Source organism: Zea mays, chromosome 9 (genome assembly GCF_902167145.1).
Source record: "Zea mays cultivar B73 chromosome 9, Zm-B73-REFERENCE-NAM-5.0, whole genome shotgun sequence".
NCBI lineage: Eukaryota > Viridiplantae > Streptophyta > Magnoliopsida > Poales > Poaceae > Zea > Zea mays.
Window position 1 is genome coordinate 137,549,323 of NC_050104.1, and position 25,416 is coordinate 137,574,738.

Here is a 25,416-nt window from a genome sequence, read left to right on the forward strand (position 1 = left end):
CTATGGCTTTCCTCCGATTGTAAAGTGTCGCATGTCTTTGTTTCATCTTAACTATTTATTGTTGTCTTAAATCCTTGAAACATGACAGTTTTAAATTTATAGAATATTTTTTATAGAAAACCTCTTAGAGATACTCGATATATATAAATTTTAGGGAACCGATTGGAGATGCTCGATATATCTGAATTTTAGGGAACCGAAGAGTTGGAGAATCTTTTTATATTTATTTTTACGAATCTTGGGAGCTGTCCGGATTCCGGAACAACCGCTTCCGGCCCCGACCCGACCTTCCCGATCTGAGCCGCTACGAAACCAACCAATCCAATACCGCCACGCGTCCCCTCCCCGCCTTCGGCCTCGGAGCCCCGCGTCCCCCGCGCCGCTGGCAGTATAATAACTCCCGCGCCGCGTAACTGCACGAGCTCGCCCGAGCAAACCGTCGCCGGTGCCTACCGTTCCCGTCGCCGGTGCCTACCGTTCCCGTCGCCGCCCGTCCTCTCTACGGAGGTACGTGATTCCGGCTCCTCAATCCCGTTGTCTTCTCCCTCCTCTGCCGCGGTTTTCTTTCCCGCTTGGTCAGGTTCGCGCTTCCCGATTAGTAGATGTTTCCTTTTCGCGTCATCTTTTCCCGTTTTTTTTCACCTGAAAACTCTGTTTCGCTAACCATCCGTGGGGGTGGTGCGCGCTACATCTCCTGCGATCTGGTTTTGTGTCAGGATTCGTCTGGGTAATTGGAGCTGTAGGGATTTATTCTTCCACCATACCATGGATCTGCTAGAGACCATACCAGGGGCTGTGGATTTGAGGATTTACCGTGTGGGTGGGAAGGGAGGGTATTTTTTATCGTAGTATGTATATGCCTAAATTTGTGTAATTTAGGTTATGGAGTGTAATTCTGTGTGTAGCCTACCGGAATATTTATCGATGTGCTCCTAGGTGATACAGATTCGTTGCAGATGAATAAGAATGCCAGTGCTGATTGGGCCCAACTTTAATTGACAGGTCCTTTTTCAGATATCGCTAGGGATTGGTGAGTTGTACGGTTCAGAGCGCTTCTACCTGAGTTTTCTGGTCTTTGATCAGCTGTGTGTAAGGGACTAAAATTTGGAAAGTGTCATCCTTCGAAGTTGACAACCAACCAATGTAGCATGTTTGACAGGTTGACAAAAAAATATTTCACAGTTTCAATCTTTGATCAATTGTTCTACAGTCTCAATTGTACCTTTCTTGCACTTACGATGTTACCATAATTTGTCATTTGGGCATTTCCCTCTATAGAATCTGAATACATATTAAATACTCCCTATGTTCGTTTTGATTTGTCATATTTTAGTTAAAAATGAACTAGTGGACGATAAATATTCGATAACAGAGGTCATACATGTCTAGCATCATTCTCGCGCGTGTGTGTGTGAATTCCTCCTTATCATGTGAATACGCTTAACCATATACTCTACTTTATGCTCATGCATAATTGTTATCAGTTTGTTCGACTAATCACGATTAGTTGGGCTGATTGATGGCATGGCGATCATCAATTAGTCATGATTAATCACGACTAATCTTGATTAGTTGGGCTGATCAGTGCCATGACAACTAGGATCTATCGGACGAATTGATAACATTAGTCTACTTGCCATAGCTCCCACAAAATCAAAATACATCAAAGTTTATGAGAACGTAAGTTGCTTCCATTTTTTTGGGGTGAAATGGTAAGTTGTTTCCAGTTAAACGTGAGGTTGTAGGCTCACTATATGAACATTTACTGTATGTTATAATAATCGTATGGTTTGTGTGTTTTGAACTGAAAACTGAGACCAATTTTATGCCTAAGCATTATCCAATAATCATCCTAGCCTGAAGCTATTATTTACTGATGTACCCTCTTCAATGTTCATCAAGCAAGCTGCCCATTCTGTAAAATAAAAATATTATTATTCTGCCTGCTGCCCATAGAAAAGTTAATCTCATGAATTCAGGAATTGTTTTGTACTGAAGACTGTCACCAATTTTATGCCCAAGAATTATGCAACAATCATCCTAGCCTGAAGTTATTAACTGATGTACCCTCCTCATTGTTAATTTAAGTAAGCTGCCCATTTTGTAAAATAACAATACTATTATTCTGCCTGCAGCCCATATAAAAGTTGATCTCATGAATTCGGGAAGAACAGCGGCATCCAACGTTTCCTGTTCAGCGGGAAACAGCGGCAGCTTCCCTCCCTGCCTCCTTCCAGGATTTCTTGGGTTCCCAATTGTTTTCGTCAATTTCCACTTGTTCAAGGCCATTGTTCGCAGCCCTGCATCTTCCGTTGTCTTGGGAATGTGTGGAAGGAGCCTTCCTTAAATTGTGGCCCAAGACTTCCTAGTCATCTTGCGGAATCTCATAGGTTCTCGAAGATGGTTTCCTCTGAGATGACCTCTGTCACAGTGACGCGTGCACAGGGCTCCAAGCTTTTTAGAGGGAAGATCCTTCTGCCAGGGGGATCCTCAGATGTTGTGCCTTCTGAAAATGTTGAGTTCGATTTTTCTGATGTTTTTGGGCCTAGTGCTGTCCATACACACACAGAAGTGAGTGTTCTCACTCTGGGCAGTCCAGCACCTGTGGCTGAGTCCAACGATGAGGTTTACAATGACCCTGATGTCATTGTCAAACGATCCCATTCCCTTGTTGGTCCATCATCTCTTGTTAGTCAATCTTTGCCATTTAGCAAGCTTACATTACACAAGAAAGACAGCTCATTGGAAATTTCAGAGTGCCTTTCCAAAGAAAAACAAATCAACCAAGGGTCCTTTAGTGATGATGAGTTTGATGATGTAAAAAAGGAGAATGAGGGTGTTGGACTTGACGACTTCGAAGTTCTGAAGCTCGTTGGCCGAGGGGCATTTGGCAAAGTATATCAGGTGAGAAAGAAAGGTACTTCTGAAATATATGCAATGAAAGTTATGAGGAAGGACAAGGTTGTGGAGAAGAATCACACTGAGTACATGAAAGCTGAGAGAGATATACTGACAAAGGTTGACCATCCTTTCGTCGTGCAGCTGAGGTACTCCTTTCAGGTAGGCCATGTTCAGATGCTATACATTTTGTAAAATATTGTCATTTACGCGCTTCTGAAATATTGTCATTTATCCTTCTGAAATATTGTCATTTATGCGCTTATTCTTTGTTGCCATGTTCAGATGCTATACATTTTGTAGTATCCTTTTGGCCAGTATTAATCACTCACCTATTTTGGCAGACAAAGTACCGACTTTACCTTGTCCTGGACTTCATAAACGGGGGTCATCTCTTCTTCCAGCTTTACCACCAGGGTTTATTTAGGTAGTTAGTTTCATCTACTTTGTGCCTATCAAGATTTTACTGGTTTTAGTTTTATTAAGTTACCACTTATCTTGTAGGGAGGAGCTTGCACGCATCTACGCTGCTGAAATTGTATCTGCCGTAGCCCACCTCCATGCCAATGGTATTATGCATAGAGATTTGAAGCCTGAGAACATCTTACTGGATGCTGATGGTCATGTAAGGATCTGTTAATATACCCTCTCCCCATCCTATATCACATTCTGCTCATACACTAATTGGAATTTCCGCCCTTCTTGACATGTCGACGGTTTAGGCTATGCTGACCGACTTTGGCATGGCAAAAGAATTTGATGAAAACACTAGATCAAACTCAATGTGTGGTACTGTTGAGTACATGGCCCCAGAAATTTTTCAGGGCCGAGGTCATGATAAGGCTGCAGACTGGTGGAGTGTGGGAATCCTTCTTTTTGAAATGCTTACGGGAAAGGTGATTTTTTTTTTTTTGAGCTGGAAGGTTTAGGTACAGATGAGATTTTTTTTAGTCTCATCTTTTACATCCTTATTCTTTTGCTACGTGTTGCAGCCACCGTTTGTTGGTGGAAACAGATGCAAGATTCAACAGAAGATAGTAAAGGAGAAGATAAAGCTGCCAACTTATTTATCTAGTGAAGTTCACTCTCTGTTGAAAGGAGTAAGTTGCTGCTGTGTCTACCTTGCTTCTATGTATTTTGTTCAGCCAGCTTTGTAATTTTTGTTAGAACCTACTGTTTGGTAAACTTAAAAATTCTGAAATCTTAATAAGAGCGATGATGTATGATGTGCTTGTGGAGCCCCAGATTTAGGTGGATTGATCTAAAGATGCCCATCACGCTACCATTCCATCTCAGGATGTTTCCCTTTTTCGGGTATTCATCTGATTGTTGGCAACCGAGTCTATAGGTGCAGCAAACTGAGTTTCTTTTCATTTTCCAAGCCAACTGGTTACAACTCTAGTTTCTAGCTAGCCACCAGCTGCAGGGTACACTAGTACACTACTTTTACTGTAACTACTTGCTACAGTTACCTACTATTGGGCTGAGATCAGCCACTATTTGGCACCATTGCCATGCTGCAACAGTAGATAGAGGGACAACAGAATTGGCCTATTGTGTAAAACTCCTGCTGCAGCAAAACAATCAAGGACAGCAGCAGATTGTCTTACAATGATCACGTCATATTTCTCAACACCGTGTTATTTATTTCAGTTACTGCACAAAGAAGCTGGCAGGCGGCTGGGAAGCGGACCAGGCGGCAGTGATGAAATCCAGAAGCACAAGTGGTTCAAGTCTGTAAACTGGAAGAGACTCGAGGCCCGGCAGATCGAGCCAAGCTTCCGGCCGAATGTTGCTGGCAAGACCTGCATCGCAAACTTTGACAAGTGCTGGACGAACATGTCCGTGCTTGACTCTCCAGTGGCCAGCCCTGTTGCAGCCAACAGCAACTTTGTGGGGTACAGTTATGTGAGGCCCGCACCGTTCCTCCAAAAGCCGAGCCCACTTGGCTGAGGAACTGCTTCCGTGGTCTGAGATCTGCCCCGGAGTTCAAATATTTATCTTTTTGACTCCGAATCCTATGTATTTCATCAAGACACTAGTGTTGGAGATCTAACCTTATTGAGGACAACAACTTGGTTGGTGATTCCCAAAAAGTTCCTATTGAAGTGCCATGGTTATTATCCTCTGTTTTTGCTTATTGCCATTCCTTGTTTGTGTATCTTCACTGGTGAATATTGTGATAACTAGACACCGTCAAGCTGATCCACACTTTCGGTGTGCGGGGCATGCGTTGGTTCTACTTCCCGTGGCGCTGTTTGCCATTTGTGACGGGTTGATATGTAAGTTTAGCATCTAGTTAAAAATATTAAATATAATTAATTATAAAACTTATTATATAGATAAAAACTAAATGATAAGATGAATTTATCAAACTTAATTATTTTATGATTTACTAATGTGATGCTACAGTAAATATTTGATAATCATAGATTAATAATTTAAAAAAGCTCTTTTTAGTTTTTACCTATATAATTATTTTTATAATTAGACTATATTTAATATTTATATTTGACATCAAATATTCGATGTAACATGTACTGAACTTTAGTCCCTAGAACTAAACACTATGTAAGGCCGAGCTAGGTAAGATATGTTAAGGGCTACTAAGCTAGTTTGGTGACAAGGTAATTGGAGGCTATTCATAAGGAGGAAGAAATCTTTTGAATAACAAGGGATTTTCTCTCCTATGGATCACCTTCAAATCCTTTGTCATCAAATTAGCTCTAAAACCATATGTGGTGATCCATCTTCGATAAATCGTGTAAAACAGGGGATGTGATACTGTAGATAACACTATTTGAGAGTGAAGTTTAAAATAGAAGATGATATAGAGACAGTCTAAAGGTGAGAGTGGCGGAGATCATTGGATTCCATGGGATTTAGGCTATCTTCAGCACCGTACCTCCCCTATTATATCTCCTATCTCATTCACTATTTAAAATTTCACTCTACAAATCTAGTATTTTACATGGACCATAGCACCATTTTGTTTGATTGGCGTAAAAGAACACAAGAAAACGCGCATTGGCAACGCGAAAAAGAAGCAAGAATGTCAGCCACCGGGACGGACGATGGACATATCTCCCAGACTCATCCATGAGTGTTCTCACCGCCATGTCATTGTCAGCTTGATACAAGATGTGACCGAAAGTCGCAAACTCAGCTCAAAAGCTCGGTAACTTTTTACTCCACAGTCACAACACACGCTCCCAGCCGCGAAAACAACGACGACGAATGCATCGCAGTAGTTACAAAAACAAAATGGTAGCGTTGTCGCCGAGCTGGGCACTCGCGTTCCTGCAACGGGCCAGCTTCGCTGGGATTTGGCCTACCTGCCCCGTTGGAGCGCCTTCTCGGCGGTGTCCATCTCCTCGAGGATGCGGGCGCGGCGCTTGGCCGGGATGGGCGCCGTGGGGCCGAAGCTGATGTAGTGGCCCGACACGGCGTTGAGCGCCGAGTACATCTCCCGGAACGACGGACGCCCCAGCAGCGACTTCTCCCGCCGGTACTTGGCCACCCACGAGTTGGACAGGTCCCGGAGCTCCGCCACCGCGTCGGCCACGCTCGGGTCCGACTTGTCCAGCCCGATCGTCGACCGCACCTTCCCGATCACCTCCTTCGTCTCGCTCACGTACTCCTCGTCCGCCGCGCGCGCCGGCCCCAGCGCCAGCAGCAGCGCCGCGCCCAGCCCGGTACCGGCGGCAAGCACGTCGCGCCTGCCTGCTGTGCTGCCTCCGCCGCCACTCGCTGCGGCACGAGGTTTCACTGCTACGGCGGCGGAGGAGGGGGCGACGAGGACGGCGGCGGGCACTGGGGACGATGTGGCCCTCATCTCTACTGGCGTGGGGTCGGCGGAACAAGAGAGGGGAGGACTGAGCAGTGAGATTATCACTTTGGTTTGTGGGAGGGCGACACGTCAGCTTATCCCCTTATCCCGACTACTCTTCTTGGCAGGCTTTGTATGGGCTCGCAAGATTTCGGGGGATAGGGCGGCGGCCATAGTGCATGCATGGCAGCAAAACACGTCTCGTCCAACTCAGGAAGCTCCCATAAAACACAAATCCTCTCATCGCATGTAAATTCACAGCACAAATCCAGTAAACGGTGGAGGAACAACAACTTTGGTGAGAACGGCAAACTAGTTGGCGTTGTCATGATCGGGAAGCGGGTCCATACGCTAGCAGGTTCCTTAAGATCCAGCCTTACGAACCCAGCCTTGATGGGAGCAACAGCTAACAGAGCGACCGTTTGCCAAACAGCCTTGATGGGAGCTGACCAAACAATGTAGGCAACTCCAGAAGAGTTGAACGAATGTACCAGCAGCGTCCAAGCTCTGCAACTACTATGTGCTCACTTGGAAATGAAAATGCACACATGAAGATAAATTACGACCATGTTTGAAGCCTCAGCTCTTGCAATTATTATCATACAGGTCATCACAGGCAAAGTTTATAAACAAAAGACTAATGCGCTTTTGGGTTTTGGTTGCCTTTTGTCTGAACTGAACCACGGGAATTCAGTACAACTGGCAGTAAGGTGATGCCTCAGATCATGCAAGTCATCAGAGGCAAGATCTATAGCAATCACAATGCAATAGATATAAAGTAGGTGGTAGCAATGCACATGCAAAGTCAGTCCATGGTTACCCCTTCTGTAGATGTACATAATCTCTAATTCCCCTGGCTGAAAAAACCAAAATCAAATATTACATCCGTTCTCAAATATTTGCCGTCCACTATTCATTTTTAACTAAAACACGACAAATAAAAAAACGAAGGGAGTAGCAGGGAAAAATTAAAAGTCAGAAACAGTGACTCCCATGAACTATCACCAATATTATGCCTTAGGCTGGTGCCAGTGCGGGCGGCAGCGCGGGCGAGAAGAGGCCGCTGCCGCCCGCGCGCGGGCGATAGGCGGGCGAGAGGCCGGCGCCGGGCGATGGCGCTGGCGCCCGGCGAGAGCGGGCGATATCGCCTCGCTCTCGCCCGCGCTGGAGCGCCCGCCCGGGCGAGAGGCGGGCGAGAGGGAGGCGAGGCACTGGCGGGGCGAGAGCGCGGGCGAGAGCGACGTGGCGCGATCTGACTGGTCCACGTGTCGCGATCTGATTGGTCCACGTGTGCTAGCCGTTGCAACTAGCCGTTTTTGACCGTTTGGAGTCCAAAAAATTCGAAAAAAATTGCAAAAAATTACAAATTTCATCCCCAATCCCTCTATATATATCCCTACCCGGGTGGAGCTCATTTCACACACCATTTCATCTCATTTCTCTCTTCCAAACTCGCCTTTTCTACTCATCTTCACGTCATGTCTTCCTCGAGCACAAACTCAAGTGAAGGAGCCGAAGGGGCAATCTGCAATGCATTGCAAGCAGCCATGGAGGAGGCTATGCTCAACCTCAATGAAGAGTCGTCGAGCAGGCCCAAGCGTCGTTGACGCTACATCAACCGACGGCATCTACCCTTCCTGGCCGGTGTTCATCAAGGGTATTCCGCTTCCACAAAGTGAGAAACATCAGTTATTCACAAATGCTCAAGCAGCATGGCGCAAAGATGTTGAGTGCGCTTTTGGAGTGTTGAAATCTCGGTTCAACATTATAGCAGTTCCTGGACGTTCTTACTCTCAACGTACTCTTGGTTTGATCATGCGTGCATGTGTCATTTTGCACAATATGATCATCGATGACGAGCGTGATGCCGATTTAGACGAGACATATGAGACAGTTGATTCTACAGTCGACCCGTCGATCTACTACAATGCAACCCCGAGCCTAGCAGCTAGGATTCAAATGGACAACGAGATGACGGACACATCGATGTATACACAACTACTAAATGATTTGGTTGAACATGTATGGGACATAATAATCATTAGATTTATGTAATTTTCTATTAATTATTATGTATTTTTAAATCGTCATGTAATTTTATTTTAATTATTACGCAATTTGTAATTTTTAATTCAATAAAAATATTATGTTGTGTGTTTTCTGAGCGTTGAAATAAATCCGCGTGAATTACTTAATTCTGAAATAGAAAAGCTGATGTGGCTATAGCCTGAGGCTGTAGGCTGCTGCAGCCTGTGCACTGGAGCAGCAGAGGCGAGAGTGGAGGCGAGAGCTGACGTGGCAGGGGCGAGAGGGGGGCTGTGCACTGGACTCAGCCTTAGGGGTAGACTATATCCATTCCAGAGTACTGTTCAGTACTGTTCCAGTTTTCAACTTCTCATTGAAGCAAGCTTTTGCCAAGGACACTAAGCCATGCCGATCAGGCAAGAACGCACATAGGCAGTGTTTAATCTAGAAGCACTTCAGATAATAGGACAATGATATTACGCGACAAATAATCACATGACGAAACCAGAGAGAATTGGGAATGCTAACATTATGAAACAATTTACCTGCTCGCATCGGAGGAAGAACAGTCTGTTCTCTTTAGAAAGAATGGTATCCGGACTCTTGCAGCCATTGCATATGACATATTCATCTAACAAGTGAAATTACACACACACACAAATAAAAAAGAACTTTTTTAGCAAGCTTAGAAAAAATATATTAAAAATGGTAAGCCATTCTTGTTGATTCTCCACAAAGAACAAGGGCAGTAACAACTATCTAATACAAATTCTAACCTACCATTCATTTTAAGTTCGCGGACACCTGCTTTTTTTTTAAAAAAAAAATATGGAGTTGAAGAAACATATAGCAGTACGTCGGGGATGATCGAATAAGGAGGCTATAGTCGAGGGAGCTACGGAGGTAGCGTAGAATCCACTTGGACGGTAAGATGGGCTCTCGCGGGGTGTGCATATACAAACACAACTGCTGGACGGCGTAGACGATGTCGGGCCAGAAGATAAGTTACTGGAGCGTGTCGATCAGGCTCCGGTATTATTATTTAACACCGAATCTTTGGACATACTTCATCATCACCAATCTTTTTTTTCCTTTTTAAAGATGCGGTCTAATCGCTTGACTTTAATTTGTACCTATTTTTACTGTTTTTATAATTTTTTTTGTTTCTATATATTAGAGCTGCAGTAGTCGGCTAATCTAAAGCGAATAGTCCGACGACTTGCTCATCACAACGTTAGGCGCATAACTGATGCAGATTGCAGAGTAACACTGACACACGTCGTTTGTTATTACTCATGATTCCAAGCTGGATATCAGGATGCCGACGCAGTCTTATCGGAAGGATAATGGGAGCTGGCGGAGCTTCTTGCTGGAATTTGAAATAGCCAGGCCGTACCGCTTGGGTGCGGCCAGAAGGCGGAAGAAGAAACAGCTCACAGATGGGAGTAGAGATGGGAGTAGAGCACGATCATTGGGCACATGACTGATACATGAGCGGACGCGAACACGGGAATCAACAACGCAATCATATCGAGCTATCTAGAGAAACAGCCATATGGTTCTGAAACCAAAACTGTTCGTCGCCTCTGTTCCGGGCCCGAGACCGAAACTGTGGGGTCTCTCCCGTCACCTCGGCAGCGTTTCTCGACTGCACCGAAACAACCGTCTCAACAACCTCCCAGCTCAGATGGGTCCAAGGACCGAGCTTGCGAAAGAGAAGTGCCAACTGCCAGTGAGTGCCAAGACAGTGGAACTAAAAGGGCACGATCCAGTGCGTCATCAGCATTGGTTACATGATCTTTCCCAAATACAGCACGAAACAAGAGGTATATGAAGCATAACCCGCCATATTTTGTTAGTCACCATCACACAACCAATGAACACCCACTACACACACACACACAAAACTACTCCCTCCATTTTTTTATTTGACGTTTTGCAGTTCATTTTTATACAAATAAAAAGGATGGAGGTAGTAGTATATTAGTGTCCATAACACCTTAACGTGAACCGCCTACAATCCGATGTGAAATGTCCACAGCTTTCTAAGAATCACTTTGTCTAAAGGAAGAATATCTCAGCTGCCAGCTCGATTAGTCGTCAGAAACGGTCTATAAAAATTGTTTGACAGTTGGAATTCATCTGGAGGGCAAAGACCGACACAATCTCAGTTCTGACAACGATCTATCAGCTCTCGCAACCCATTCAGATTGAAAACTGATTATCAAGTGTGCATGTCGAATTCAGAGTCGAGACTCCTTCCTAACAGCACGTCACACGACCACTCATAACAATAGTTCGTGCACATCACTTTCTCATAAAGTAAAATACTAGTTGGGTCAATAGCAGCGGTACAATACAAGCCAACAGATGTACAGTCGTTGCAATACTGGGGAAGAAGTACAGGGCAAGGCAGAATATCTAGTATGAAACAATTCTCGGACGTCTGGTTCTTAATTCGAGAGAACCGTAACAGCACGAACTCGTGAAAAAAACATGCTGAATGAATGCAAGGTAACGAATGGGACCAGCTTTACCTCACCGCCCCTTGGGGTTCATGATCTGTGAGAAGACGGCGCTAGGCGTCAGCCCATCCGAGTCCATACTCGCGACGCTCTGATCGCCCATGCTCAAAGAAGTGGTGGTTGTGGTGGTGGTGCTCGATTCGATCGACGGGTCATTTGGATCCTTCTTCCCGACCATCACAAGGGGAGTGCCCTCGTCCGACATCCCACAACCGAGGCTTCCGCTCTCTTCCGCGCTCTCCTGCATCTGAAGGGCAAACTCCAAGTTCCAGAGCACATCGCCCATCGAAGGGCGGTCAATACTCTGATCAGAAACACACTTCTCGGCTGTCTCAGCAAACTTCTTGAAGCATTGTGGAGCTATCTTTCCCTTCAGGTAGGGGTCAACAATCTGATCAAGAACGCCCTTCTTCTGGCAGTGCAACGCCCACTCCGCCAAGCTAACTTCCTCTTTTGGAAGAGTAGGGTTCAAGGCAGGCCGTGCACAGAGGACCTCAAACAGCACAACACCAAAAGAGTATACATCAGACTTCTCTGTGAGCTGCTGCCTGCGAAAGTATTCAGGATCAAGGTATCCGAAACTGCCTTTGACAACTGTGCTCACATGAGTATGGTCCATAGATGGGCCAGTCTTGGACAGACCAAAATCTGAAACCTTGGCAACCCATTTCTCATCCAGAAGGATGTTTGTTGTCTTCACATCCCGGTGGATGATGGTGTGCTTTGCACCAGTGTGAAGGTAGTGAAGCCCACGAGCTGCACCAATGCAGATATCCAAACGCTGCCTCCAGGTAAGAGGTGGCTTCTGGGTCTTGTACAGGTGCTCGCGGAGAGTACCATGAGCCATGTAATCATAGACCAGGATCATTTCATTCTTCTCCTCGCAGTACCCAATCAGTGACACCAAATGACGGTGGCGGAGCTTGGACAGCATTTCAATCTCAGTCTGGAACTCATGCACACCCTGCTCAGACAAGGGATTGCCACGCTTGATAGCCACCTTAGTCGTTCCCCCATCAACCTCACCACGGTAAACTTTGCCAAATCCACCCACACCGAGGATGAGGGACTCATCAAAGTTGTTTGTTGCAGCCTTGATCTCAGCAAAAGAGAAATGGCGGCACAGGTTGGATGGCAAAGATGAAGCATAGCTACCAGTAGTGTGTGACTTGGCCGAACTGGAAGTGTGTGAATTGCCATAAAGAGACAGGGGCAGCCAACCAGAATGTCCATCACTCATGCCTGCATCCTTCCCAGCACTCCTCTTCCGCTTGCAGATCACAAAGAAGCAGCAATACCCAAGTGCAAGAACCACCAAACCTCCGATCACTCCACCGACGATAGGCCCAACAGTTGACTTCTTCTTAGCTGTCCCACCAGTCATCGGGGCAACACTTGGGATAGGGTTGAGCCCTGCAAGGCTACCATTTGTAAGCGGTAACTTGAACACCTCCATTCCATTGAGGATAGCATCATATATTTGTGGCTTTGAGTCAGGATTCGGATGGAGAGCTATCCACAAATCCATGGCCCCTAAACCCGATGTGGTCACCACATAGTCCTGATACACTGGAGTGCCAATAAGGGTGGTAGCACCACTCATGGTCGCCCACGCGTTCACATCAGCATCCTTGACTGCAGTCTGGTTGTTAATGTAAATACTGAAGACCCGCTGATTGATCTTTGTGATCGGGTACTGGATCTCACAGAAATGCAGCCTGATAAGGTACATGAATCCAGCATCAACCTGCAACATCCATGTGAGATTGTAGTTCATGTTCACATTCTTATCTGGCCCCATGGAGCGCGCTGTGCCGTAGACATCCTCTGGCGCCACATACTCCGGCACATTGCTTGGATATGTGATGGTGACATTGTTATCCTTCGGGTAGCTGACCCCGAAGCCAGCGCCAAAGATGTATGCTGTGTCGTCGTCCCAGGACCGGTACCCACCCGTGTCCTTGGAGGGCGAAATCGCCTGGCCTCCCACGTTGAGCCGGTACATAGTCTGCACCGCAGTGCCAGCATCGATTGGGAACGGCTGGAGGTTGCCATCGCCGGTGACCATGTTGGGAGTGGAGATGTCGAAGAGGTCTGGGGACGACACGACCTCGATGCCGTTGACGAACGCGTAGGCGTTCGGGTGGCCTTTCTCCGGGGTGAAGGTGAGGTCGAGCGTCGCGGATGAGACGTTGACGGAGAACTCCCGGATGAGGTACGAGTAGGTGATCGCGGCAGCCGTCTGGTAGGCGCTGAAGTTGGAGAGAAGGGTGAGCTTGCCCCCCGGGACGGCGACGGAGACGGAGAAGAGGCCGTCGGCGGCGTCGTGGTTGCTGTAGTTGGCCGGGTAGAAGTGAAGCCTGAGGAACTTGCGGCCCGGGCCAAGCGGGAAGGAGTAGGTGAAGGGCGAGGCCGAGACCCGCGCGGTGAGGTACGGCACCTGCGGGACCGAGGGATCCTGGCCAGAGGCGGAGGCCACGGAGGCGAGGTTGTCGGGCGGGGCGAACTTGGAGCCCGCGTCCCCGGTCCAGACCCGGCCGTCCGTGTCGTTGCCCTGCCCCTTCGCGCCGCAGTCCAGCAGGATGTCATCCCGCGGCACGAACGCCGTAGAGTTGGCCGCTTGCGCCGCCGCCGCGGCGCAAGTGGCCAGGAGAAGCGCCAGCAGCAGCAAGGCCCTCATGGTGGCAAGCCCCTCTTACAGATCGGGCATCAAGCGGCGCGCCGAGGCCGATCTGCGGTGGATTCGCGGCCGGGGTTGGCGGCGGAGGTGAGCCTTGTGGGGAGGAGAAGGTGGCAGCAGCAGCCCGCGGGTGGGGGAAGGAAGGGGGAGGGGGAAGCCTCCGGATTACGGGCGGTGCGGCATTAAGTGGGAGGGGGCGAGCGAGGCCAGGCCAGCAACGGCGACCAACCCTGCTCCGCTGTGCTCTTTGCTCGCTAGTTTCACTCCCGTCTGTTGATTACAGCCGTCGCGTCGGCGCGATGGTCGCGTTTCGGTGGTGACTCGCTGGTAGGTGGGGACGCCACCGGGTGGACCCGACGTGCATTGGCGTGGGCGCCAGTTCCGTGTGGTGCGGACCATGCGGTGCGATGGGGGACGGTGGCGCCGGGTGGTGGTGGTGGTGGACAGGAGTACAGGACAGCTCGCACTGCCGTGCTCGGTTGAGCCTGCTCGGTAGCGGCGACGCGGTGGTGGGAATCGCGGCCATGTGCGTGTGCGGGGGCGGGACTGCCGGGTGGGTCCCGCGTGCCAGTGCTGTTCAGATTTAATGAGGTCGTACTAACGTCGGACGGTTTGCTAATGCTAGTGTCACAGTCACAACTCACACTGAAAACTCGCAACACAGCCAGATTTCTCGACTGTGTTCCACTGACACGTGGGCACGGTATCCGGGGCCGAAACCGCGGGCAGTAGCCAGCAGCCAGCTTGAGTGGCCAAACGCGAGCCAACCGGCGGCTGGCGGGCCCCGCGCGGGCGCGTTGTTGCCCTCCGCTTAATATAGAGACGGCGATTCTCCGGTCATGTGCGCTGGCGCAATCAGGGCCGTCGAATGAGGATCACACGGAATGTGGCCCCGCACTTGGGCCCTACCTACTGCTGGCAATCTGGCATGCGGGTTGTTCGTGGCGTCGTGATGGCCACCGCCGCCCTCTCGTCTCGTCGCCTAATCGTGTTTCGTGAATACGGGGTGTCCCACACAACTATAGTAGTCCTCAGTATTAAATATAATTTAATTATAAAACTAATTACACATAAAGTCTAGAAGACAAGATCAATTATTAAACGTAATTAAGTATATATTTAACACTCATAATTGATATTTAGATATTAAATGTGACATAAACTAAACTTTTAGTCACTAAGTCGTCCGTCTCCGGTCTACAGCCTGAGCTTTGACCTGCAATGTCTTGGCAAGCTGTTTGCCGCCATTACCAAGCTGTTTGGCGCCATGACGATGGCCATACTGATCATCATTCAGCTAAGCGTATTATCTCATCAGCAAAATCGTCAGGTATTGGTCACTTGAGCCTTGACCTTGAGCCATACCACTAGTATTTTGTTTGGTGCAGTGCTTTGCTTGTCCGGAGTTTCTTTAATCTTTCCACTTATCCCGAGCCCAAAATTCAGTAAGACCATTAAGGTGTGACCTATTAAATAAGACCACTCATATCTGCACATAGCACTCATTTAAGACCTAGTTTGGTTTTTGGTTATTCTAGTATTGAGCTCAATCCACGTGTATTGAGGTGGATTAGGTGTAACTTAAATTAATTTATACCTCAATTTACCTCAACACATGTAGATTAGGGTCAATACTAAAATAACCAAACAAAGCCTCACCGGGAGAAGAAAGGTAATGACGTGTTTTTGTTTGAGAAAATAACTTACCTCAAGATTGAGTGATACATTATGAGTTTCTTCCTAAAATTTAGAGAAATGATCTCATTGCCCACACTAGTACTAACCAATAGCTTGTGAAGGATGTGGTGGTCGGTTGAGTGTGTATGTTTTTATGCTTTCACAGTAATCCGTCGTATACCATAGATGGACAAACTTATTTATCAGAGTATACAGAGTCATCCAGTCAAAATGAAGGAGATAGGGCAAACACATCCTCCCTCACGCTCACGCCGATGTAGCATTTTCTCATACATGTACTCGTTTGCTGCAGACATGCACTTGCACCGTCGTTTAGGAAGCAGACAGCAGTGCTAAAAGCACATGCCAGACACTAATTGCCGAAGACATGTCCTTTTTATAGTCGGTACCAGTAACGAAACGTCCACAGCAGGCAGCAGAGTATCACAGCTCCACAGGAACATTCGGTTACCTAAGGTAGTATACACTCCAAATTCTAAATTCTGGCTACCAATTCATTTGGGAGCTCACATGTGATTGCCTAACATTCAGACAATACTTCCACAATTTGCCCTTCTCCGCCCAGAGCAGTGCGGGTAAAGCTGAATCCAGGTCCTGAATATGACCTTTCCATGCTTCTCCGCCCAGATGGGCATCAGCGCAACTTTCAGAAATCAGAACTCACCATCTAGAAAGACTGTGGCACATGTTCTGCAGAAGAGAACAGTGCCATGGTTGCTGCTGGGTTCCTGGTGCACGTATCCCTTCTTCGCCTCGTTGCTGCTTCTCTTCTTTGCCTGCAAGGATACAAGAAAATCATGAGCAATATGCAGAATAATGGCTGACGATAGAACTGGCAGCTGCGCGATTGAGGCATTGCCTATGCATAAAAAAAACGCCATGACTGAGTGGCATGGCTGGCGTTGCATTGGTTTTTTTTCTTTTTATATAAACTATAAAGGGTTGCCAAGTCACTAAAACAGTTATACATAAAAAAACGCCATGACTGAGTGACATGGCTGGCACTACCAGTTTTTCCCTATTTAAAGGGCGATCCAATTGTTGAACCAAACGCGACTGTCGAGACTTTAAGTCCATCCTTTTTTTTATAAGAGCAGGCGAGGGCACCGTATCGTTGCCAAATTTATGTTTTTTAATAGATATATAAACAGAGTAAATAACGTTTGGAAAAAAATGCAACAAAATGGACAAACTGTCGGCAACCAGCGTACTTGATCATTCAAACTCAAGAATGAATTACAATCAGAACCAAAAAGCACAACGACTTGTCACGAGATTTCATATTGTTGCTCCAAAAATTTAATGTGATCTATATAATCGAGGGTCAAATATACTCGATGGCAAAACGACGGTACAACATTTTTGCTTAAAAACCTCTCCCTTCACAATACCATTTTAACGCCAATCCTTTTCTTCATATAGGTCAAGCCAAAAAGGGAAAAAAAACCAGTATCAACACAGCATGCTCTGCTTTATAAGTTATAACCGGCGCACTCTACTCCTGCAACCAAGTCTCATGCCATGTAGTGTGGTAGCTTCATAGTAGCTTCTCGTTTCCGCACTCTCCGCGCCCTCGAAAGACTATGCGCCATATGGCTCTCCAAGAAGAATCTGAAGCAGGAAAAAGGGTCAGTGAACATATAGGTAGTTCTGTGCACGAAAAAATACACAGATATATGCCAACCTGTGCTTCCTCATTAGTCATCGAGGTAGTAGTAGGACCCGGCCGACTTCTGTTCCCTGTCCTTTGTAGAGTCCAACTTGTTTATACGTGGCCTATAGTTGGTCGGGTCTCTTCTAAAAGTAATGTCAAGATGCTACCACAAGAATGGCAAGTGAAGTTAGTGCAGGGAAATAGATAAGCCAATGATGAAGAAATCAAAGCAATGACACAGATACAGCAACAGGTTTTTTATGTGCAAATATATTCGAGTTCTCAAATCCTACTGAAGATTTTTGTTAGACATCAAGCTGTTAGTAAGGTCTTGAAGAGCCTGGTCTGTCACAGTCCTGTTCGTTTATAAACAGCCTGTAGTTGGTTGGATCTTTTTTGGAAACCAACATGGAGATACTACACCAAAATCAAAAGAAAACTAGTGCATCTTTTTTGGAAACCAACATGGAGATACTACACCAAAATCAAAAGAAAACTAGTGCACGTAATTCTATGTTTTTGTACAACCCATGAAATCCTAGGTTAATACTATAGGAACCAATGTAAAGGGTAATAAGCTAGACTCCAGGCCAATAAAAGTTGGGTTAATTAGAAATATACAACTCCAATTTTGAAAAGTTAGAAACTAGTGCATTTTCATGCCACTCCATAGCATCAAAATGAACTAACCATCTAAATTTGCAAAAGTTTAGTGGCATGCATACAATTAACCCATAAAAGTTTGAAGTGCAGATATATAGTATGACTGAAGATTAAATTATGAGAACTGCATAAGGCTGGACCAACAAAGAGCACGCTATGTTATTGGTAACAGTCCATATTTTGTTATCATGCACTTACCGATAAGAATTTATTCATCCCGGATACTAAAGACTGTGGTGCATTGGCAGAACAGTCAATAGAAGGTCGCCCCTCATAAACAATGACCTTGTCAGCCAAGTATGTTGCCATGATGAAATCATGCTCAACAATAAATGCAGTTTTCTTAGCGTGAAGAATGAATCTCTTGATAACCTTTGAGGCCACAATACGCTGCTCCGAATCAAGATAAGCACTTGGTTCATCAATCAGATAGATATCTGCAGGCTGAACATATACCACAATGTAAGTGTGCAGAAGCTGACAATCAATCCAAATGATATAAGGTTAGTGGTATCTAGAGGCTGAGCGTCATTAAAGTATTAGGGATATATGGTTCCAGGCATCATCAATAACTGGAGCACTGGACTGTACCATAGTATCCAAGATGTGCAAAAATGAGAAGTAGCAGAAATGAAAAGGTGTCATGCTTGTTATATAGGGACTATACTGTTAGCCAACAAATCTTTGCATTATCACAACTTGTAGCACACACATCACTATATTTTCCATGCATGGACGGCGACCAATATGCAAATATAGATACACGAAATGAGTACAACTATACAATTATAGAACGTTACAAATACACCGTATATTGAATTGGATCGCTAATAAAACATTATTTATAATGATATATTATATACCATATACATAATATATAATATATCCTATAGTATAATATATAATATAAAGCAAAATTCCATATAGTATATAATATACCATATAGTATAAGTACCCTACTATGAGCAAAACACAGGGGAATAAAACATTATTTATATGGTATATTAGGCCAATCAAGTACACTAGCAACGTATAAAACAGAACAACAATATTACCTTTCCAAGGCAGAGGCATATAGCAACTCTTTGGAGCTCTCCACCAGATAAATTAACAACCTCCTGGTCCATGAGTTGTTCAATTTGCAGTGGCTTCATTACATCAGACACAAACTGAGGGTGCATATAGGAATCCCGAATTTTCTGGTGTAGCAAATGCCTCACGGTGTTCTTGAATTTCGGGCTAATCTTTTGGGGCTTGTAAGACACATTGAATTCAGGAATTTCAATATCAGTTCCTTCCACTGTGTCTGGCTTCAACAACCCAGCCTGTCCGTACATAACAAATTAGGAAAGTGACAAAAGCACCACAGACCTTGTGCATTTTTTCTAGTAATCAAAGGAATGCAGGGGTAAAATCTTGATAGCACAATACAATCAAAGAAAAATGAAGTCTTTAGCCCCTCAACATGATCCATCTGAATAGGAGATTTGCACTCTTGTATAGCAAGCAAATATTAAACTAAGCCCCACACAAGAATAACACTACAGATCAAAACACAATCACATAAGATTTTGCAGCACCAACAAATTCCCACATTAGGAAAAAAATAACAATGACATATTCAAGTGGGCGGCATTTGCCGGGGGGAGGGGGCAGGCTCTCTGCATTTGCGCGCACAGAAGGTCTACCCTTGACGTGTTCATGTGGCAATTAGCAGTCGAGCACAGCGATAACCGCATCTCACTACTGTAAAGCAACCAAACAGTATAAAGCCAGTGATATATGCCTGCCAAATAACAAGAATGTTCTTCTGAACAGTATGGGAGGTTGAAAAAACTTTCTAGTATTACATACAAGACAACACAAGATTTTTTTCCAGAACTTAAAATTATAAACATATCAGAGAGGGAGGCCAGGAGGGATGGCATTACCAGCATTCTAATGAAGGTAGTTTTCCCTGTCCCGTTTTCACCAAGCATAACAACAATCTGAGAATCGGTAAATTCACCCTCAACAACAGTAAGCTTGAAATTCCCCTGTGTTTTGCTCATAGTAGGGTACTTATACCGCTGATATGTCTCAATCTCCTCAGCACTTTCTTGAGTCTCTGCAATCTTAAAGTACAACAGTAATGTAAGGCAAAATTCCAAGATAACATAAGGAGCTCAAGTTCCATCACGAAATTTCAAGTAGCATGTGCATAAGTTACCTTAAATGTAAGAGATTCGTCTCGGAACCGAAGATTTTCTGTTGGAACAAATCCAGCCAAGAAAATATTGATACCCTCTCGGACCGAGAATGGCAAGGTAACCACACCATAAGCACCTGGCTTGCCATATAAACAACAAATGAAGTCGGACAAGTAATCCAAGACACTCAAGTCATGTTCCACAACGATGACATAGCTGAAACAGAACAGGCTGATGTTGACAACGAATTTCAATGAAAAAACTATTGAAAAATCATGATAGCAAATGTGTTACCTGTTGGGCCTAAGCAAGGACCTGATGACTTGTGCAGCTTTCAGCCTCTGCTTCACATCAAGGTAACTTGATGGCTCATCGAACATGTAGATTTCCGCATTTTGCACTGCAACAACTGCTATTGCAAATCTCTGGAGCTCACCGCCAGAAAGATCTCCTACATTTCGGTCAATAACTTGGTTTAATTCAAGATCAACACACAGTTCAGCTTTCATATCCCTCTCGTCCTTCTGTTCAAGCACTTGTCCTACATTCCCTTGAACAGCCTTTGGGATGTGGTCAACATACTGCGGTTTGATGATTGCCTGAGGAAATAAAGAGTCCAAAGAAGTCAGAACAATTAAACATTAAAAAAACTTACATGAAACTTCCCTATGTTGTGCTATCAGGTTCTTGGTATGTTATAAACTGAGGTATAGCAACAATCAAGGAACAAATATGCATGACTGTTCAAATTTATTAAGCGACAACTATTCTTATCTTTATAGTGTTGTAATCATCCATTGCTTGCAACTTCAGATGTAATACAAACATTGTAAAAATATGCACATCATTGCACATGTTGTAGGGATAGAAAACAGGCAATACCAAAGAGAGCATATGAAAATACCCAGAGCATAGTGGTAGTCAACAAGAAGTATGTAAGAATTTCCTGAAGTGGAAAAACAGGACCTTCAAGTTATCTTCCAATATGCGTGTGAAGTAGTTCTGAAGTTCAGACCCACGGAAGTATGTAAGAATTTCCTGCCAATCAGGCGGGTTCTGCACAATAGCACAGGTAAAATGTCATCTTTTCTGAGGTCTATAATTCTATATTGAAGGAAAGAAAAAAAGAGACCTCAAAGAAAAAACATTAATATAGAATCAACAAACAAGAAAATGGAATTAGGTATGGAGCAGATATCAAAATATACTTTGAAGCGCCCCAAGTTAGGTTTCAGCTTGCCAGCCAACACTTTAAGAGCTGTCGACTTTCCAATTCCATTTGTTCCAACAAGGCCCAAAACCTGACCAGGTCTCGGGACAGGCAACCTGCAGGCGGCTAGATCAGTAGTGCTCCAAAACGGCCAAGCTTCAAGCCAGATTAGTAGAAAACATACTAATGAACAATAGTGCAAAAAAATATTACAAATACACCCAGCACTAAAATGAGATGAGTGTATGTACCTGTGCAGCTTGAAGGTATTAGGCCCATACCGGTGAGTGGTATCCTTTTCCAAGTCTTTTGGAAGGTTGATGATTTCAATGGCATCAAATGGGCATTTCTGCAACAGAGATTACAGAAGCAAGAAGTGCATTACATCAAATAGGCACATCATACACAGTTACCTGGAGTAAGTTAGAAATCTACCTTTACACAGATACCACAACCGATGCACAGTTCCTCAGAAATGAAAGCGAGTTTCGACGCCGAAGTCACTTCAATGCAAAGCTTCCCTAAACAGTAAAACAGAATATTGTCATAAAAGTGATCCATGCCAAGCCAGAAACTAGATGATGTGCAGAACAACAAAGGGAAGAGAACAATATACTGTATCTATTTCAGCGAAATGGATGATGTTGTATTTGGACACGAGACCTTCACAAGTTACAGTACGAACTATACATCCAGCAGCATGTGCCAGAATTCTATTCAATTCACTAAACAAGAGATATTAACCAAATTTCTACAGCTGAAAAATTGACGCTTCAGCTGCTAGTGGTTCCGATTCCTCGGACCTTGCAAGGGGAACAACGAATTACGAATCAACAAAAAACCTTTGTAACATTGAATTCACCATGCGTGAACAGGTTCCCTGATGGTAAAGCCCTCCCATATCAAAATTTTCTGGTTGGTCAGGTACTGACGTACTGTCATGGCGTACCATACGACCCTGGAGTTCATGATGCTAAATACCATACTGAAGGTAGCATTTGGTTGTTTAGGCTGGCTGTATATTTTTGAGCCAGGGTCTTGGTTGTATGAAGGAATGATCACGGAGCACGGTAACTTCTCTAGTGCTCGACATAACTGATGAGTTGCACTATGGTTGTCTGACTTCCCTCGTCCTTGATGTCAAAGAAGGATTTGGGGATGCACTTTGATTGTTGGGCAAGAACTGTGGTGAAGATGCAGTAGCTATACGGATTATGCATCTGTGGCCACCACCTAAAATTGTTGAGGTGAAGCAGTGTGATGGAGCTATCGTCAGTAAATTGGCCAACCTTTAGAGATTGTTAGTGTCATAACAGACTATGATTGTGTTAGGACATTTCTTATGCGAGAAGTCACTCAGCCTCGCATTCAGTCAATACTGTATGTTGAAAAGCCCTATGTTTTTTACAGTGAACATTGATGTGAAGCTTCTTCCTGGGAAACGGCTGGAACCATATTTTAATGTGAGATGTTGCTGATCTTCTACTCAAAGGCTATTGCAATTTTCTGATATGAATTTACAAGGGAATGCTGTCCTCGCACTAAACAAAAGTCAACTGTGCAATATATATGAAGAATGTACTTCTGCAGTTCGGGTGTTCCATTCAGTGTGGATCATACTTCAGGTTTCTTACTTAGTCAATTATCAACTACAGATGAGAACCTAGTATTAGCCTTCTATTTTCCTTCAACTGTATGTGCATATGCATGCATGCCCTTATGTGTATGCGTACGTATGACTTGGTGCAAACCTGGACCGGAAGTAGCAGGGGTGTTTTAACCCCATTGCGCCGGATGGATAGGGACAAGAAGTCCAGAACAGACTAATCAGATTTACTTCTCTCTATGTTCCTTCTCTCAACCCGAACCCTACCCCACCTCCTCCCAAAATTCCTACTGATCTCCCCTATTATCATCGGATTCCTCGTGGGATCCTGAGATAGTCGTCAGGATCTAAACCTAAAGTCCGAATCGCCGAATCTACGGAGCGGGGAAAGGGATTTTACCAGTCTTGACGACGGGGCAGCTCTTCTTGCACTCCTGGCGGCACTTCTTGGGCTTGCACTTGTCCTCGCTAACTATGGCGATACGGGTCAAACGCTCTGCCATCTCTTCTTACGACGCCGGCGAAGAGAGGGGCTCCGAATGAGCGAGTGATGCAGGCAAAGGCGCAAAGCCTAGCGGCGGCGTCGGGAGACAGACGAAACCCTAGGTTCGACGCCCCTTTTCTGGTTTTTATGTCCGACTTTTTTCCCTTATTCTCTATTCCTACGAGACTTTTTGATAGATAGAACTCACGACTCAGAGTTTAGTTGATAATAAAAAAATGAATATGAATCTAAGGCCCTTTGGTAGAGCTAAGAGTATACATGTCCAAATGGGTGTGCCGGGCTAACCCAGCCCGGGCACGATTAGGCCCAGCACGCAGACAGCAACGAGCCGGGTCGGGCCCGCCCACGGGCCGGACTTAGAGCCCAAGCACGGCACGGGGACCCTCTAAACGGGTCGTGCCGCCCATTAGCCCAGATACCAGTAAAAATCAATTACACAAATTCACAATTACACACATAATCTGCCAGCAATTACAAGATCACAAATTCACAATTACACACATAATCTGCCAGCAATTACAATATCACAAATTCACAATTACACACATAATCTGCCAGCAATTACACTTGTTTTTCATAGGAATAACAGCTTCTCTGAACAGATGGTCATTCTCAAAAGCATTTAGATGTCTACCAATTTTTAGTATATGATGCAACATTAATGAAGATGTAGGGTAGTAAAGGCCAGACAGTGCAACAGTTGAGTCATAGAACAATTCAAGGAAAGACAACAACTTATCAGCAATGTACCAATGGTTATCAGTTAACAAAGGAGAACCATCTGAACTGAGTGGATGGTTGTTTTGGATAAAGACAGATAATGTGCTTTTATATGGAACAATATGCTTAAGCATCAAGTAAGTAGAATTTCATCTAACATCCATGTCAACACCAAATTTACGAGGGCGAAAACCCTGACTCAAACAAACCATTTTGTATGCAGCAATACGTTGATTAGAAGCATTCAAGAAAGTAATAGCAGTTCTAAAATCATTAAGATAAGGCTTCAAGCGCTTTAAACCAGATTTAACAATAAGATTAATAATGTGGCAAGCACATCTTTGATGCAAAAATATAGAGCTCAAACCATCACCATCATCTAAGTCAAGTATATCATTGCAGGCAAAGTCAAGGTAACCAGTAAACATAGGTTGAAGAAGAGACATAGCAGTTTTGTTTGAAGAAGCATTGTCCAAGGTAATTGCAAAAATTTTATTTACTATTCCATAATCATCTACTACCATAGAAATATGCTCAGCAATATTAGAACCAGTATGTGCAGACTCAATAGGCCTAAGACCCAGTAGTCGTTTTTCCAAACCCCAATTAGAATTCACATAATGGGCAACAACGCTAATATAATCTTCTTTGGCTTTACCATACCAAATATCAGAAGTTAGCGCCACAGATGATCAAGATCCCAGTGGCAGTGCCAATCCCAAACAAGGCCAACTCATCCAAACGCTCGTTGTGATCCTCAAGCTCACGCTCCGCCGCCTCGGCGTCCTGATCAAGATCCATGGAGATGGAGGGATACTTGACCGTCTCCTCAACGACGTCACCGGTTCCTCAACGACCTTCAAATCGTGTAAATAAAATACAAAATATCAAAATCAAGAGCACAAAGGTAGTAGATCTAGGAAAATAGAACTTCACCTGAGTGGTCGGAGCACCGGAGTCGTCGACGAGGGGCAACCAGAGGGGCAGAGCTGATGTTGCTTGAGGTCAAGGAGGATTGGACGAGTGTAGACAGAGCAGATTAGAACAAAGAAGCGAGACGGAGAGCCGAAGAGGCACGCACAGTCGCACAGATTCGGGGAGGCACAAACCCTAAACCCTAAGCGAAGAAGCGAGACGGAGAAGGCGAGAGGAAACAAGAGATCTAGTAACAAATCGTAAGAGCAAGAGCACCGAAAAGTCACCGACGACCACCA

The 25,416-nt window shown here is 45.0% G+C and overlaps 4 protein-coding genes across 7 annotated transcripts; 1 reads left to right on the forward strand and 3 right to left on the reverse strand.

The window, feature by feature from the left end:
* The first annotated feature begins 392 nt into the window (after positions 1–392).
* Positions 393–5,165, forward strand: LOC100281573 (uncharacterized). 4 transcript variants are annotated; one of them, XM_008660354.4, is made up of 8 exons: positions 393–507; positions 1,015–1,159; positions 2,136–3,060; positions 3,243–3,325; positions 3,403–3,523; positions 3,621–3,794; positions 3,891–3,998; positions 4,552–5,044. In XM_008660354.4, the coding sequence occupies exons 3-8, from the start codon at positions 2,401–2,403 to the stop codon at positions 4,849–4,851; spliced, it is 1,446 nt and encodes a 481-aa protein (XP_008658576.1). In that variant the 5' UTR covers positions 393–507; positions 1,015–1,159; positions 2,136–2,400; the 3' UTR covers positions 4,852–5,044. The 4 variants fall into 4 exon arrangements, with proteins under 4 accessions (XP_008658576.1, NP_001398754.1, NP_001147964.1 ...); NM_001411825.1 differs by having other exon boundaries at positions 420–507; positions 1,003–1,159; positions 4,552–5,165; NM_001154492.3 differs by having other exon boundaries at positions 420–507; positions 1,003–1,030; positions 4,552–5,165.
* Positions 5,166–5,925: 760 nt separating this feature from the next.
* Positions 5,926–6,772, reverse strand: LOC100281235 (photosystem II 11 kD protein). Its single transcript, NM_001154154.3, has one exon. It carries the CDS (start codon positions 6,731–6,733, stop codon positions 6,230–6,232), a length of 504 nt encoding a protein of 167 aa, NP_001147626.1. The 5' UTR covers positions 6,734–6,772; the 3' UTR covers positions 5,926–6,229.
* A 4,167-nt stretch (positions 6,773–10,939) lies between these two features.
* On the reverse strand, positions 10,940–14,433 carry LOC103639167 (receptor-like protein kinase FERONIA). The gene has a single exon (XM_008661958.2). The coding sequence runs from the start codon at positions 13,955–13,957 to the stop codon at positions 11,291–11,293; it is 2,667 nt and encodes an 888-aa protein (XP_008660180.1). The 5' UTR covers positions 13,958–14,433; the 3' UTR covers positions 10,940–11,290.
* Positions 14,434–16,848: 2,415 nt separating this feature from the next.
* Positions 16,849–23,724, reverse strand: LOC103639168 (ABC transporter E family member 2). The gene is made up of 12 exons (XM_008661959.3): positions 23,378–23,724; positions 21,807–21,892; positions 21,623–21,720; positions 21,370–21,487; positions 21,128–21,217; positions 20,456–20,760; positions 20,182–20,377; positions 19,904–20,086; positions 19,028–19,297; positions 18,171–18,416; positions 17,340–17,472; positions 16,849–17,266 (listed from the first exon to the last, which is right to left on the reverse strand). The coding sequence occupies exons 1-11, from the start codon at positions 23,478–23,480 to the stop codon at positions 17,353–17,355; spliced, it is 1,815 nt and encodes a 604-aa protein (XP_008660181.1). The 5' UTR covers positions 23,481–23,724; the 3' UTR covers positions 16,849–17,266; positions 17,340–17,352.
* Positions 23,725–25,416: the final 1,692 nt, after the last annotated feature.

Excerpts from the sequence above, each read along its gene's own strand:
- LOC100281573 (XM_008660354.4), top strand. The coding sequence starts at position 2,401 with ATGGTTTCCTCTGAGATGACCTCTGTCACAGTGACGCGTGCACAGGGC. Across the intron at positions 3,061-3,242 it reads AGCTGAGGTACTCCTTTCAG|ACAAAGTACCGACTTTACCT; the intron begins GTAGGCCATGTT and ends CTATTTTGGCAG. Across the intron at positions 3,524-3,620 it reads TACTGGATGCTGATGGTCAT|GCTATGCTGACCGACTTTGG; the intron begins GTAAGGATCTGT and ends TCGACGGTTTAG.
- LOC100281235 (NM_001154154.3), bottom strand. The coding sequence starts at position 6,733 with ATGAGGGCCACATCGTCCCCAGTGCCCGCCGCCGTCCTCGTCGCCCCC.
- LOC103639167 (XM_008661958.2), bottom strand. The coding sequence starts at position 13,957 with ATGAGGGCCTTGCTGCTGCTGGCGCTTCTCCTGGCCACTTGCGCCGCG.
- LOC103639168 (XM_008661959.3), bottom strand. The coding sequence starts at position 23,480 with ATGGCAGAGCGTTTGACCCGTATCGCCATAGTTAGCGAGGACAAGTGC. Across the intron at positions 20,761-21,127 it reads TATTGGAAGATAACTTGAAG|GCAATCATCAAACCGCAGTA; the intron begins GTCCTGTTTTTC and ends TTATTTCCTCAG. Across the intron at positions 17,473-18,170 it reads GGATGAATAAATTCTTATCG|CATCTTGACATTACTTTTAG; the intron begins GTAAGTGCATGA and ends TTCTTGTGGTAG.